General features: G+C 37.7%; 1 protein-coding gene across 1 annotated transcript; it reads left to right on the top strand.

The window, feature by feature from the left end:
* The first annotated feature begins 7654 nt into the window (after positions 1-7654).
* On the top strand, positions 7655-14602 carry LOC140137918 (uncharacterized). The gene is made up of 3 exons (XM_072159723.1): positions 7655-9431; positions 9776-9951; positions 10583-14602. The coding sequence occupies exons 1-3, from the start codon at positions 7771-7773 to the stop codon at positions 12691-12693; spliced, it is 3948 nt and encodes a 1315-aa protein (XP_072015824.1). The 5' UTR covers positions 7655-7770; the 3' UTR covers positions 12694-14602.
* Positions 14603-15467: the final 865 nt, after the last annotated feature.

Here is a 15467-nt window from a genome sequence, read left to right as displayed (position 1 = left end):
GATGATACCACCCACTCAACCCCAAACAAACACACTGCACAAACAAAATAATGCCATGTTAATTATTAATTCCTCCCGAAAACTTTCAAAAATATATACTAGACTTACTGCTATAAGAACCAAGTAAAAGAACCAAGCATAGCCACAATATTTCCATGTTGGGTTTGTTAGATTTGCAAGCTCATCATGGTCATGTTCGTATGCAATTTCATAACTTTACGTTATTTAGTATTTTGCAGAAATACTTTGATGACGCACAAGTATCAACCGCAGCTCTAAAATGATCACTGCCTGAACAACGTTGAAACATACAAAATAAGTACTTAAACGTGTGCCCAAAGCACCTAATTCAAAAGAATCAATGTCACGGGTAATAATATTAGTGATTATAGCTGCTTGAAAAGGCCACATGGATGACGTGAGTATTATGCACACCTTAATTTCCTATTCCAATAATAAAATCGGGTAGTCAATTAGCGTTTTTATTTACCTATGCATTAGCCATTAATGCTTTATTAAAAACGTGTGTGGATGTTAAAGGTGAAAGTTGTTTTATTCAGGGCCAAATAAAAAAAATCATTCATTTTTTTAGGTTTTTCCAAAGCAATTTCCAAATATTTTCTTTGACTTCACAGATGGATTTATCAAGTCTTAGGCATGCTAAATATGTATTTTGTTTTTACAAAGTGCTAGCGTGAACACGAGGAGTGACATAGGTCAAGAACTATAGGCATCAATGCATAGTGCAACCATATTTGCCAATCAGTGGTTCACAGCAGCTTAGGAACAACAAGAGTGAAGGGGTGAAGTAAAGCATCAGACGAGTGAAATAAGATGCTTATTGACTCTGCTCTTGAAGGATGGTGCGCTGTTGTCTTCGACTACTCCATCTGGTAGGATATTACAAACATGAACTGCAGTGTGGATGAAGACCCTGCCAGTATATATGGTTCTAGAAACTGGCACTGTGAGAGCATGACAAGGCATGGACAAGCTGGAGTGAGTAGCTCTTCTGACTAATAATGGCTTTGGCAGCAGTGCCTTCAGATCTGGTGGACACAAGTTAGTGTGTATTTTGTATGGGACCGTTGTTGCAGCCACTTAACGTCTTTGATGGTGAGATGTGATGTTCAGCTCTGTACTTGCTTCCTCTTCGCTCAAACATATGATTCGAAGCCTTTGACTCGAAGTGCTTTGCTCTGGATATAGTCCAGTTATCCTAGAGCGGTGGCGCTGGCACTCATCCAAGACAGTGAGGCGTTTTCCATCACAATGTGAACTTGAGCCCGTTGCTCTGCCTCTGACATCAAGTTTATTTGCAACTATCCTCAGAGCACCCAGCTTCTGTCCTGCTCTGGATGAGACGTTAGAAATATGCTTTGTCCAGGTCAGCTTGCTGTCGACTGTGATTCCCAGGATCTCCAGCTCCTCCCTCTGAACCAGTCTGGTGATACCAAACAGAAGATATAGCTTGGTTGGATTCATCTTTCTTGACATTGTCATTGCCTTACATTTCAATACCTCGAAGGTCACTAGATGTGAAAACAAGGTGGAATCATTTGTTTAGAGGTAGAGATGGGTTTCAAACTCATCACCCAGGTCATCAATGAATGAGAATAAAAGTGGGCCAAATATTGAACCATGGGGAACGGATGTATTGATGAAGTACTTGATGACAGGCCAGATAAGATAACTTTGATGTAATGATCTGTCAGGTAGCTTCTAATCCAGGTGAACAGCTTGCCGCCGGATACTAAATTTACTTTTGTCATGAGTTTTGAGCAAAGGCCATTACACCAGACCTTATCAAATGCTCCTTTGATGTCCAGGGGAATCAGGCGCACTTCGTTGCCTCTGTCCAGAGCGTTGGACTACTCTGTACAACAGCCTCCATGACCTTGCTGATGATGCAGAGCAGAGAGATGGGGCGGTATATAGATGGATTAGACTTCGAATCACTCTTGTGAATAGGGATGACAGACACAGGCTGAGTGGTCATGAACGTTCTGCGCTACACTCCTTCAGGAATTTCACGCATTATAATTATGATAAGACAATATAAGGTTATAAATTTTGGTTCCAAAAAATCTTCCATGTGTAAAGGGGGGGGGGGCTATTTTGCACGTTAAAGGGGGGGATGACTTTTAGCACTTCAAGGGGGGCAAATAATAAATAAATAAAATAAATTTTGGATTTATAAAGCGCCTTTCTGCAGATCTTAGAGGACTCAAAGCGCTGTAATTTCGCTGCAATGGTGAATCATCACAATCAGATCGCATCAACTATGTTGCAGCCGAACGGCACACACCTATCCGCATTTAGATTGTAACATCCACCAATTATCTGTGTAGCTCCCCAAATTCCATTGGGTGAAGGAAGTTTTTGATAACCAAACAACTAATCACCGATTTTTGCGATACAGGAGGAAACCGGAGATCCCGGAGAAAACCTGCGAGAGCGAGCATGGAATCGGGATAAACCAAGTGCACATGACTTTTTGGCATAGCCATTAAGGCAGGGGGGAAGACCAAGGACCAAGGTGTCCCAAACCCTAACTTTAACCTTTCGGACGCATTAAAGTGGAATAGAAAATAGAAAAGAAGATTGATCGAAATTGATGATGCCGAAAGGAAATAAAAACATAATGTAGTAATGTAGAACACGTCATTAATTAAAACCTTTTTTATTGGTTATCAACCCGGGAGGAATGAAAATTTGCTTGGATGCAGAACCCGGAAGCTAATTACATGTTGTTAACAGAACGAAATTAAAATTTGAAAAATGAGAGTCGGGATTTCATGGAAAACTGCTGGAAGATTAGGCATAATATACTAGTTGTTTGGTTGTAAATGGAAGACAATGGAATTTGGGAAGCTGCACAGATAATTGGTGGATGTTACAATCTAAGTGCGGATAGGTTTGCGTCGGGTTCGGCTGCACAGTGCTTAGTTATTCGTATTATTATTATTATTAAAGCACATTTCTATAGATCGATCTGATTGTGATGATTCATCATGGCAGCGAAATTACAGCGCTTTGAATTCTCCGAGATCTGGTAAAAAGGCGCTATATAAAAACCAACATTTTGGAATAAATCTGGGGGATGATGAAGTGGATCACGAATTTCCACGAAATGGGGCCAATAAATGAAAAATCTGAAGTGGTCAACAACGTGATCTCAATTATGTTTGAAGTGGTAATGTTAGAATAGGCAATTCATGTTAGGTAAGTAACTTTAATGACAAGCACGAATGTCTGCCATTTTAAATTAGAAACATGTATGCCAATAATAGTTTTTAAAAATACAGAGGAGTCAGGGAAGCATGAATGATGTTGGCAGTAATACAAGATTTTTAATACTGAGTAAAAGTGAAGGTTTTGACTGGATGTGTTTACTAGGTTAATGGTTTACCTCTTTGATTTCACTAACCACGCGGTTCTAAACACAAAGAACGCTAGTCAGTTAATTAGAGAATAAAAGATAGGATTTTGTCTTTTGCCTATCAAATATCGTGTCATAATGGATGGGCTGGCCAATATTTTGAGTAGTGGATGCCGGCGCAGCCGGTATCCACTACGATATCCTATCTGTTATTCTCATTCTTATTCAGTTTTAATGTAATTTTTGCGAGAAAAACTGCCTGTTTTCAGAAAAAAATAAAGTTACTTTTGTGAAGACATCCCCGTTGTTTTAAATGAACGAAACCATCACGAACATCTAAGCCGCCGAATCGCGATCATTGAGGAGCAACAAGCGTGCCGCCGTTGCGTGGCGGCGCGCGCCCTGACTAATATCACTATCAACTATTGTGAGATATTATACACCAGAAAACCAATCAAATTACGTGAATTCTTTACAAGACGCACCCATTGAATAAGAATGGCTGTTGTTAAACAAGGCCCTCTCAGTCACTTAAAGCAATAATGTGTGATTTGAATAAAGAATAGATTGTTATTTAAATGTTTGTTTTCACTGATCACATTATCCCCTTTTAATTTCTAGCCAAAACAAATGAGGTATCATGTATAACGAAGAAAATTCCGATTTCATTCCAACGCCTACAATGCGTGTACTACGCTCGCCGATCGTATTACATGTAACTGCACGGAGCATCGCAAGCTGACATCCATGGTACATGTTAGCAAGCAGTCGATCGTTGAACTCTGAATAAAACCGGTCGACCCGGTTTTAATACAAAAAGTTAAATTTTACTGTTATTAAAGCACTTCAGGCTTAGTCTTTTACGTGGTATTTTAGTATACCACTGGGCATTATGATTATGCAAAGAGTAGAAATCCGAGTCAAATTGAGGGCGTCGCTGTGAAGCAAATCACACATTATGGCTTTAATTAGGCGCTTGAAACGAGCAAATTTGAGGCACGAGAGCTGCCATCAAATCGCATGCTTAGATACATGAAACTGTAAATATGGACGGGACTCACTGCAGATTTAACACACTGCAGATATCTGATGGTTGCAGATATGAACTACAGATTCGTTTACGTGCCGCCCCTTTCACTTAATAATTAGTTTTCTCGGTCAAATAAAAAGCAATAATTTCCATTTTTTCGGTAAATGTCAGAAGAAAACTATAATGCTTGGTACTTTATATTTTTTGTCAAACCCTGATGTTAAACCTAGGAGTAAAATTTAGGCTTCTAGTGTAAGATTTTAGATTTTCAATGGCTTCAACCTGCCCCGTGAGGTTTTTTTGGGTCAACGTTTTTGCTTTTCAAAATAACATAATCGATAAAATTCCTCTATGATGTGTTGAGGTAGACAATTGTCCGCCCAAAGGTGGACAATTTATCTGCACAAACTTCCATTTTGAAGATTTCAGAATAAAATTCTCCAGAAAAACTCATTTTGAAAGATTTTATTTTACTGTTTTAGATTTTGTGATGATAATTGATTGCAAGCCACAATAGAAATATCGATTATTTCTGCTGGTTATATTAGAAACGAAGAAATGGTTGGACATTTTTGCAGTCGCAGGTGAAAAAAGGTGGAATCAAAACGGCTATTCTGACAAAACTATAATATATAGACACACACGATGTGCCTTACAGAGGTGGAAAATATCTTTCTTTAACGAACTATATTAGTTTGAAACGCAAAAAAAAAAATTTTTTAAATAAAAAATCCGAAAAAAGCCCACGGGTAAAAATCAAAACTGACATTACTGAAGAAAAAAATATTGCTTAATATTTGACCGAGAAAATGAATTTCATAGCAAAAATGTGAATCTCAGATTTGTGCTAATTTCAACATGTATCGATCGTCTTTTCGCGACTATGCATAACAATACATGTTTGGTCAGTGGCGTACTGAGTGCAAATGGGTACTCTAGAAGTGTTAACACATCATGACCGAGTAGACTGTAATACAATTTATTTTAAAATTGTATTAGTTTACTACTCGGAAAAAGTCTCTAATATTATGCTGTTATTTTTATTTATTTATTACATTTGATCACTGGCACAAAATTACAAACAAAATTATAATATTGCACATAAGATTTACACAGTATCATAAAAAGAACAAATATTTTTTGAAGCCCAGTGAATGGGTGGTATTATAGCATTTATATTTTAAATGTTACCATACATCCTGACTCTAATAATATAACAAATATTTAGGTTTTCATGCCAACTACAGGAAACAAATGTGGGTTTTTTAGCCTATCATGTTTCAGAGAAATCAACCACTTTACTGCCATTACCAAACTTTGCATACATGATATCTTTGTTTACTCTACAGGTAAATGACATTTCAAGACCGAAACATGGGGTTGGGCATTATTGTGCAGGAAGAAGGACAATATCATTTCATATGCAGTTTTTTTTGTATTTAACTTAAATTCAATAAGAAAATTCTTTAAACAAACTCGAGAACAAACTCCGCATTTCTAACCTTATTTGGAAATGCTATAGGTCATTGAGCATTCTAGATAAATAAAAAGAAGGGACTTTCCATGCATTGATGTGGGGAATTCCCACATCAATTTATATAGCGTGATGAATCAGCCGAATGGTCATGTGTTTCTTATATGTGCATTTGCCTGCAAACATGTTGTATGTTAATAAATCTGTTCGTCATAAATGTAAGTATTTCTCATTTATGTTTTATAATTACTGAAATTCTGCTAACAAAAACGCTAATCTGCACCTTGGACGAAAAAGTATAACTTGTGTATGCCTATTGTGCAATGTGCATGCATACCTGTTTTTGATTGTTTGATTGCTTATGTTTACATGAACGTATTATTATTATTATTATTATTATTATTATTATTATTATTATTATTATTATTATTATTATTATTATTATTATTATTATTATTATTATTATTATTATTATTATTATTATTATTATTATTATTATTATTATTATTATTAAATGTTTGTAAAATTAGGCCTTTTAATAATAAAATATTCTCACTTCTTACATGAATTATCACTATCAGTCTACTTTTCTAGTGAAAATCTTTTTGGGTTGCGGGGTTGGCCGGAAGGACACTGTTTGACTATGAGAAAAAAGAGAACGAAAACATCAAGGGAACTTTTAGAGAATAATTAGACCATAAATATCTCTATTAAATCATTAACTATCTTAAATCAAAGGTCACTCTAATTATGATAATGTACTAGTATGCCTACTGATTATTCTATGCTAATGTTGTCATGGCTAGTTACGGATATGTAAACAAAATACTGTTTGTATTTACCCTATTCTTTGCAACGGTGCAATGCTGTAAAACCATCCGCGGAAAACACATGTTTGTTGTTTCACAATACTAACAATTACAGTCCTACTTGTGATATTTATAATGACTTCATACCGAAAGTTTCACATCATTTGATGAAGAAATCCAATTATAAATAATGCAAAGTGCATACTAAATCGCAATAGCTGCAGTACGAGTATATATTAGTGTTGTCATAATGAGCTGGCATTTTTCCTCGAAACGTAAAACTTATGGCAATGTTCTCTCTTTGGTAAGACCATTTAGTAACTAAAATTGTATATTATCGGAAGAATTAATGCACTCATCAAAATATTGTCTCATTTTGAATCTTTTGGTTCATGTTTTGATAGAAACACCGCTCAATGCATGAATATAAAGAAATATTTGCTTAACCGTTATTTCATTCACACAATATGGGTTAGGTATTACTCCTTTCATTTCCGCAACAATGGTCTAGCTGAATCGAAACTGGCTATAGAAGAAAAACAACAACAATAACAACAACAATCACAAAAACTAGTTTTGTGATTAGTTTGCCCCAAACTCGAAGTCAAATTTGTGAAAGAGCAAACTGCGTGACATGGACCTTGAAAATGGTAATTAGTTAGGTTCTCTTTAAGTTAACGGCTCCTGAGTCACTATTGGGTTTTGTCTGGCTTGAAGCGAATAATATGAATAAAAACAAGTCAAATTTCACAGCTCATCATTATCAAGTGAAAATAGCTTAAAAACTTGGGTGAAGAAATGAAAATTAACATAAACAATGTGACACGTCCTTTTGGGTTAAAAATCTTTGCCCCAGTCTGACCCCATCCTCCACCAAAGTATTTATGAACATACCTAAAATGTTTCCTGTTACTCGGTAAAACCATAGTTTATTTCTACTTTCAGAAACAAGATGTCATCTGCAAATACATCAGACATAAACGACGACAAACACTCCAAAAAGAAGATCAGCATTAACATAGATCATGAGGGCCAAAAGGACAAAACTTCGAAAGACATCAAGCGGCTGCAAAACATGGAGTATCGACATAATGAAATATGTGTCCGAGGTCACAGGATTGTATTGAACATGCCACGGTTGATATACATGGTTGTCGTTGTAGACACATGCTCTGAAATGATTCCAGATTACGTTGAAGATTGTGTCAGTAGCTCTTATCCTGTTCTCTCAAATCTTTCCGATTCTCTGATGAGCCACATTCTAAATATTCTCCCGGCTTCAACCTGTATAATTCTCTCAAATGACATGACACCATTACTTATGATCTCGTCCAAGGTCACTAATGTTGTTTTGTCGAAGATCATCAATGCTGTGGACTATCACCAGTTACACCATATAACTATGGTAATGATAAGGCCAAAGAGCATTGCATTTTCGAGCTCATTCCCATGGCGGGCACTTCAAACACATGTTGATGAGGTACATTTAAAATCTTCATCATCTAATCAAGCACTGTATCTTACTGCATCTGGCGCTTTCGCGAGGTTTCAGGAACCACTTTCATGTGCAGAACATGAAATATCTCAATGTCCTAATGATTTCTTGCCAACCGCTCCCTTTGATTTACATCACCAGTCTCAAATATTTTCGCACATTTCACGCAACTTGACATCAGATCCAAATTCAAGAGAAACTGTCACAGATATATGGTTGACAGAAAACAGAAGTGAAGAACACCCTGCCATCTCTGACATGAGAAGACGGCGTCGATTTCTAATTCATACACTATCCGAAGAATCACAAACTACCCTGCCCATTGTTGGTATTGTGGTGGATGAGCCACCTGTATCTCAATATATAGTACGAAATACTTCAGTAAAAAGCCTTTCAATTTTCACAGCAAGTACAGACGCATCAGAAAACTATACCGACCACCAGGGAGCATCTTCTTCCTCTGGTAACTTCAGGATTCCACCTCTGCCAATGGACCATGAAGTTTGGCTTGAAGAAGAATATTTTCAGAATGGCACTCTATGTGTAAATGGATCATTTGGACACTGTATCTCTTTGCGCACTCTCAAAACAAATCCTTCAACTACATTGGAAACGATTGCAAGAGACAGATGTATAGTATCGTCAGAAAATTATGATTCCGATGAATTGGGCAGCATAGGTGTCATAGCAGAACCTCCAAGCCACGTATTCACCTGGATATTGATAGAACACCTGTTTTTTACTTCCTTATTCAAATATCTCAGCTCTAGCTTTCACTTTGATCTGTTCTTTGCGTTTTGTCAAAATGCAATCCTTCTGTCTCTTGAAACCTCTGGGTTTTTATACTTGCCATTAGTACTTGGAGAGTTAGAATCCCTCCAATCTCTCCTCTTGGATGCATCGTATTCTCACGTCAATGACAACGCAATGTTTTTGAAAGCAGCCTTCCGAGCGGAATTTGTCATCACTTACATCTTACAACGCAACGAGGCACTTCAGTTCTATTACCACTGCATCCAGCTGGCCAAGGATATCGGTGACGAAATAGCGGAGGCTCGGATGCTGATCGTCTATGGGCAGTTACTTGGGCAGAGCAAGGAGCATCTGGATGAAGCATATCGACAGTTTCGACGAGCGTTGGTGTTGCTGGAGCCAAGAGGCAAATGTAAGGAATTGGCTTGGTTGTTGACGGCGACAGGATGGAACTTATTTTCAAGAGGTCTGGGTATCTGCGGAAAACAGTAAGTCAGATTTTATTCTGGTCTAAACAGCAAAAGTGTATCCACGAGTAGAGTGCAGATTCTCAAGTCGTCTAACAAGATAGGAGCGTACTGTAAAACAAAATAATAAAATAGAAATTGCAGAATATTATCATTTTTCCTCATACATTAACATGACTTTTACTCAAGCCTGTGCAGCCTGTACAGCGGAATTAGATATGGCGTCGCTCAATTTGAAGGGGAGTGTTTTCAAACTATGTTATTATATAATAAGTTAACGTCTGAACTTAAAGAGACGCATGCCAACGTAGTTCAACACGAACAGGAATTCATCATTTCGTCGCTTTATTTCTTTGAATTTTCAGATACCTTTTTCAAGCGATTGCCATGTTCCAAGATCTTTTGAACTACTCCAGCAACACCTTTCGCAAGTCGTCATTGTTTTCATTGGGATATTCTTTGCTTGAAGAAGAAGAAAAATGTCTTGAGCAGAGGTTAGCTGCCACTTCATCGAGTCTTGGACTTGTGCTTCTTCACTTGAGTAAGTTTCCTATAGATTGAACAAATTTCAGTGGCTTAGCTGCCGGGGCATAATGTCTTTTGTGCTACCGCCCACATGCGTAGATCTCGGGGGGTAGGTACAATTATCCCCCATATTGACACCTGTATGAGGATTTCTGACCAAATTAACCTCATATTTAGCCAAATTATACAAAGGAAACAGGAAGTCACAAAAACAGGAACCTCGCTCGATGCATGCGGTTACCCTATAATCCATATGTCAGCTTCAGTCTGACCACTAGTTTCATAAAGAATCAAGAATCTTGATTCTTATGTTATTATTGTTATTGTTGGTTATTATTATTGTTATTCTTAGTATTAATAATAAATAATAATAATAATATATACACTTATAGAGCGCTTTACAAACAGAACAAATCTTAGCTACAAGATACGCTCGTATACTACAAAATTTAAAAGCCCAAAGAGCAAGACAAAATAAAATCAAACAAGATTATTTACAACACAGCATAATTCAAAGAAAAACTATTATTATTATTATTATTATTATTATTATTATTATTACTACTACTACTACTACTACTACTACTACTACTACTATTATTATTATTATTAGTGTTAGCGTTATTTTATTCTTATTCTTATTACAGACGATCCTCAAGAAGCACTGCAATACCTTCAACAAAGTCTGAACCTTCGTCTTGGCCTATGGGAACACCACCCAAGCATAGGTAACACATACAACAACATCAGTTTATGCCATCAGCGATTAGGTGACAAGGAGAAGGCTCTAGAGAGCTCACGCAAGGGACTCGCCATTAAAAGACAATATCATGGTAATAGTAAAGAACTGGTGAATTCCCTCAACAATGTGGCCATTAATTGTAGTTTAGTTTCAGGTAATCACACAGAAGCCATAGAGCTCTTAGAAGAAGCATTGATCTTACAAGAGCAGTTTGGTCTTGATACTTCAGACGCAGCAACCCTCTACACAAGCATGTCATTTGTTTACCAGCGAATGGGACAGCTTGAGGAAGCACTCTCCTGGTATCACAAAGCTGTAGCTCTTAGACGTGAGATCAATGGAAACACACATCTGACAACTATACGATTAATCAATCGTCTCGCAAACATCTTAATCCACTTGAGGCAATATGCAGAAGCACGAGATGTGCTTGAAAAGCAACTAGTAGAAAACAAAGGAAACACTGGAGACGATCTAGACAAGACGGCAAAATTGTTTACAGAGGTGAACTTGAAGACTGGCGATCAGGAGAAATCAAGAGATATTCAGCAGAGCTTGGTATCAGATCCTGTGACACTTGTGAAAGACATGAAAGCAGACGATATCAAGGATATTGATTTGGGATACTTACAAGAAAGCAAAGGTGTAAGAGGAACCATGGTCGAAACCGTTGATGATGTCAAAGAGAACGTATCAAAATCAGATGTCCAGTCTCAATCGGAGCTTACAGATGCAATTACAGTTGATCAAGGAACTCTGAAGTCTACACTAATATGCCGTGAGTCCGACCAAGGAACCGGTGGTGCTGATGATGACGGTATCAACTCGGATGATGATCTTTATGGCCCTGAAGATACACCTGTGCAAACATCACGACCTCATGGCAATATCTCACATGATGAAATGCAAACAAATGATGAGGGTCGTAAATTGGATAGACGAGGGTCTGCGTCGGAGATGGTTAACGATGAAGAGGAGGATTTGTATGGATACAACAACGTTGACGATAACAACGATGATTATATATCAGTGTGCTCTTCCTCAGCCACAGTCTGCAGTGATAAGGACTTTGCCACTTGTATTGAAATGAGAAGTGAGATTAATCCTACAAACCAAGTTCAACAACCTTTGGCCGAAATCAAGTCATCGACTCTTCATCAAACGGAACCAAGTCAGCGAAAGCTTCATCGTCCACGAACGCTGCACGTGTCTCCACAATCTGCCTTTGTACCTGTCGCTGTCAGAAAGATAACAAAGAAACCCCTTAACAATAATTTGCCAAGAGACGCGGTTCCAAATTATCTGACGCAGTACCATTCTCTGTCTCTGCAGCCAGTGGCCCGACCTTCTGATAACGTATATGACAAGGCTTTCCAATCTTTCACTGGTTCAGGTAATATTGTCACTAAGCAACCACCAAACAACGGGGCCTCTAGCTTGAATTACCGTGGAAACCAGTCTCAAGCAATAGTCCACCAATCTCACAATCTTAGAAGAGAGCCGCGTTCTGGAACATGCAACAGCAACACTTATCAGACTTCAGGTATCTTGAATGCCATCACGAAACAACCGAATAATAGTGTGCATAATCTGAACCAGCAAAGAAATCCAGAGAGAAATCATCCTTCATCAGTTTTCCTCCGTCAATCTAGTGACCCGTTTCACTCATGTCAAATAGGCTATCATCAATATCGGCCTCAACCAAGAAACGTACAAAGTCTTCCTTACATACGACCGACAGAATCTCTTGAACCTTTACGCGTCAGCAATGAGAATTCCAAGACAAACCAATGGTTAGAGGTCTCAAATGGCAACCAGAAGGTGACCTTTAAAGACACGGAGGATACAAATCTGTTGCTTTCTGCTAAACAAATTGAAGGCAGCAACAATGTCTTACGATTGGTCTTACGGTTGGATGACGATGATCCTCACGATGCCTTACCATATGATGACAATGACGATGGTGATACCTATTATAATGAGGGTTCAGAACCAGAAAGCCATAACTCACTATGACCAGCTCTCACAAAATGAGCATAAAGTTGGCTCCTTGCTTTGGCCTTCAAAAATCAATATTTCCTCCACGATGTCTTTTGTTTTCTATTGAGTTTTGTCATGATTAATGGACTGTATCTTCTTTTGTGGGAGCTGGTGGTTGTGAGTTGAGGCTTTCTGGCTCTCAAACCTCGGTAATAGCTCATTACATGTTTTTCAAACGCAATTGAAGGTAAAAGATAAATTGACCCTCACAATAATTCATCTGGAGAATAGCAATGAACTAACTTGCAGCGAGAATGGCAGTTTGGTGGTTGCCTGTGTGATTATGTAACACTGAACCAAACATTCTGCAGAGGCTTAATGCCTACCAATTGCTCAAGCATATTTTCGATATTATACGTACATACACTCAATTAATTAGTCCAGATAAGCAAGTCACGTGTATCTCACTTTGATGTCAATCGTATGTGTATTGGATTACGGTTAGGGGCTGTCATTTTCTTCAGAAGGGGTCACGAATATGTCATTGACCAAAGTCAATGTTTCTAGAAAATGAAAATTATTTATATCATATTAATTAGTACAGATTTTATCTTTTCATTTGACACGTATTCTAGAAAGAAATTGAAGCCTTACTAGAATAAAGCGAGTTACAAATGTATCATTTTAGACATTAGTTCAGAGAATGTATTTTAACTAAAAGGGGAAATGATAAAATTCCCCACAACTGTTTGTTTTATTTTATTATATTTCAATATTTCCTCTTTTATGTGAATGATTATTGATGTTATATACAATACGTTATTATTATCGCGGTCAGAACATTATCTCGACTATTGAGCCTGATATTTCCCTTTTACATGATATTTTTGATATATGACATAATGCATACGTCATCACATAACATAAAATTGAATAGTGTAGATGTATCCCCGGGGATACACATGAGAATGCTACAAGGCCTTCACATCGTATTATAAAGGGCTAGGCATTTCGCGCCTATTTGGCTGGTGTTCAAAGCAATATACATAAATCATAATCATAATATGTGTGGTTCAACTTGGTTTCCATGGAGCTGTATTTTTTACACAAGTGTTTAGGGGCCGGGCTTTTGATCCTAGCAGGATCTTTATCAAAAGCAAAGTGTTTTTGACATTTGCATGAGACGTGGACTTAGCATAGCATTTTACTATTATATAATGGAAACATTGATTAACGGATTGGGCAGAACTTTGTAATATGAATCGACTGCATATAGTTTTATAAACCTGTTTCTAATTATAATTCGTTGGTTAAGACAATCGCACGCGCCTTGGAGTTAGTGTATTTATTTTAGTTTGACATTTAGTAAAAATATCTTGAATTAAAACACTGTCAGGCCACTGACCTGGTTAGATGGCAAGGCTGCAACTTTTATTATAATTTATGGTCAATTTGGTCCTGGTTTTACGAGTCAGGAAAAACTTGTCACCCCCTCCCCTTTCCTGACTCCGGTCAGTACGTTTTTGTTTTTCTTCTTTCTGCCTCCTTAGATAGCTTCGTATGTCTTAATTGTAGTAGTTTCAGCATGAAATAAATCTCACGTGTGCACACAAAAGAAAAAATGTTTTTCCTGATATTTATCAAAGCATACAAATTATTTATTATAGACGAATCCAACGAGCCAAGTCATGGTCAGGATTTGGTCGGACATCTTTGGGTAGCCGCTAGCACCAACCTGGTGTTTTGAGTGTTCAATTAAAAGCCGCCTAACACATAGAGAAGATACAAGGACGAGGAGGGTTAATAGAATAATATATATAATAGAGATAATTCCGCAGGTAATCCCATCGCATCTATTCATACATAGTCCTTTTGTTCGCAAGTACATCAATGCATAGATACCGCGTGTAGTTAATCCGATTATTATGTATTAAGGTGTAAAACGGGTGATGGAATGTAGTTTAAAATTTACATACATACATACATGAGAGCTTTTGTTACACGCCATTTCAAAAGATCACAGCGTGAAAAACCAAAACATATGCAAAATATATACAAGAAACAATTGAAAAACAAAAGAAAAATGAAGCAAGCAAAATTATGTTTGCGGAAACAGGTGGGTTTTGAGGCCATTTTTAAAGGCAGAGACTGTTTCAGCACTTCGCACAGATGACGGTAAATTGTTCCAGATCAGAGGTGCATTGTAGGTAAATGCCTTGTCGGCAGCGGATTTAAAAGTCCAACTGCGTATGATCGGCACATTCAAACGAGTGCGATCTGAGGCGGATCTAAGGCCCTCGCGAGGATTCTTAAGTTCCAGACATGATGACAGGTATTCTGGTCCAATGCCGGCAAGGCATTTAAAAACATACAGCATGGCTTTGAATGTTATTCTATCCTCTACAGACAACCAATGGAGCTGATGTAAAAGCGGCGATACATGGTCAGTTTTCTTCGCACAAAAGATGATTTTAGCAGCCCAGTTTTGGAGGGTCTGAAGGCGAGCGATATCAGTAGTGTTGGCACCCATGAGGAGAACATTGCCATAATCAAGCCTGGATAAGATAAGTGAGCGGATAATGTCATTACTAGTATCAAAGTCCAAGAATCGTCTAATGCGAGAGATATTGCGAAGGTGGAATGAAACACTGCGTGTGAGTGAACAAATTTGGTTACGCATAGTCATGCAGTTATCGAAGATAACACCAAGATTTCGGACTGTTTCAGATGGTTCAATGGCCTCATTTCCAATTTGGAGTGTGACAGCAGGCATCTGGTTCTTAACATGAGATGAAGCGGCGATGAAGAAT

This window comes from Amphiura filiformis, chromosome 17 (genome assembly GCF_039555335.1).
Source record: "Amphiura filiformis chromosome 17, Afil_fr2py, whole genome shotgun sequence".
Taxonomy (NCBI): Eukaryota; Metazoa; Echinodermata; class Ophiuroidea; order Amphilepidida; family Amphiuridae; genus Amphiura; species Amphiura filiformis.
The sequence above is the reverse complement of the archived record's forward strand: the minus strand, read 5'-3'. Positions and strand labels throughout refer to the sequence as shown.

Bases quoted from the DNA above. Each gene is read 5' to 3' on its own strand.
- LOC140137918 (XM_072159723.1), top strand. From the start codon at position 7,771: ATGGAGTATCGACATAATGAAATATGTGTCCGAGGTCACAGGATTGTA. The intron at 9,432-9,775 runs GTAAGTCAGATT...TTGAATTTTCAG, and splicing joins CTGGGTATCTGCGGAAAACA to ATACCTTTTTCAAGCGATTG. The intron at 9,952-10,582 runs GTAAGTTTCCTA...TTCTTATTACAG, and splicing joins ACTTGTGCTTCTTCACTTGA to ACGATCCTCAAGAAGCACTG.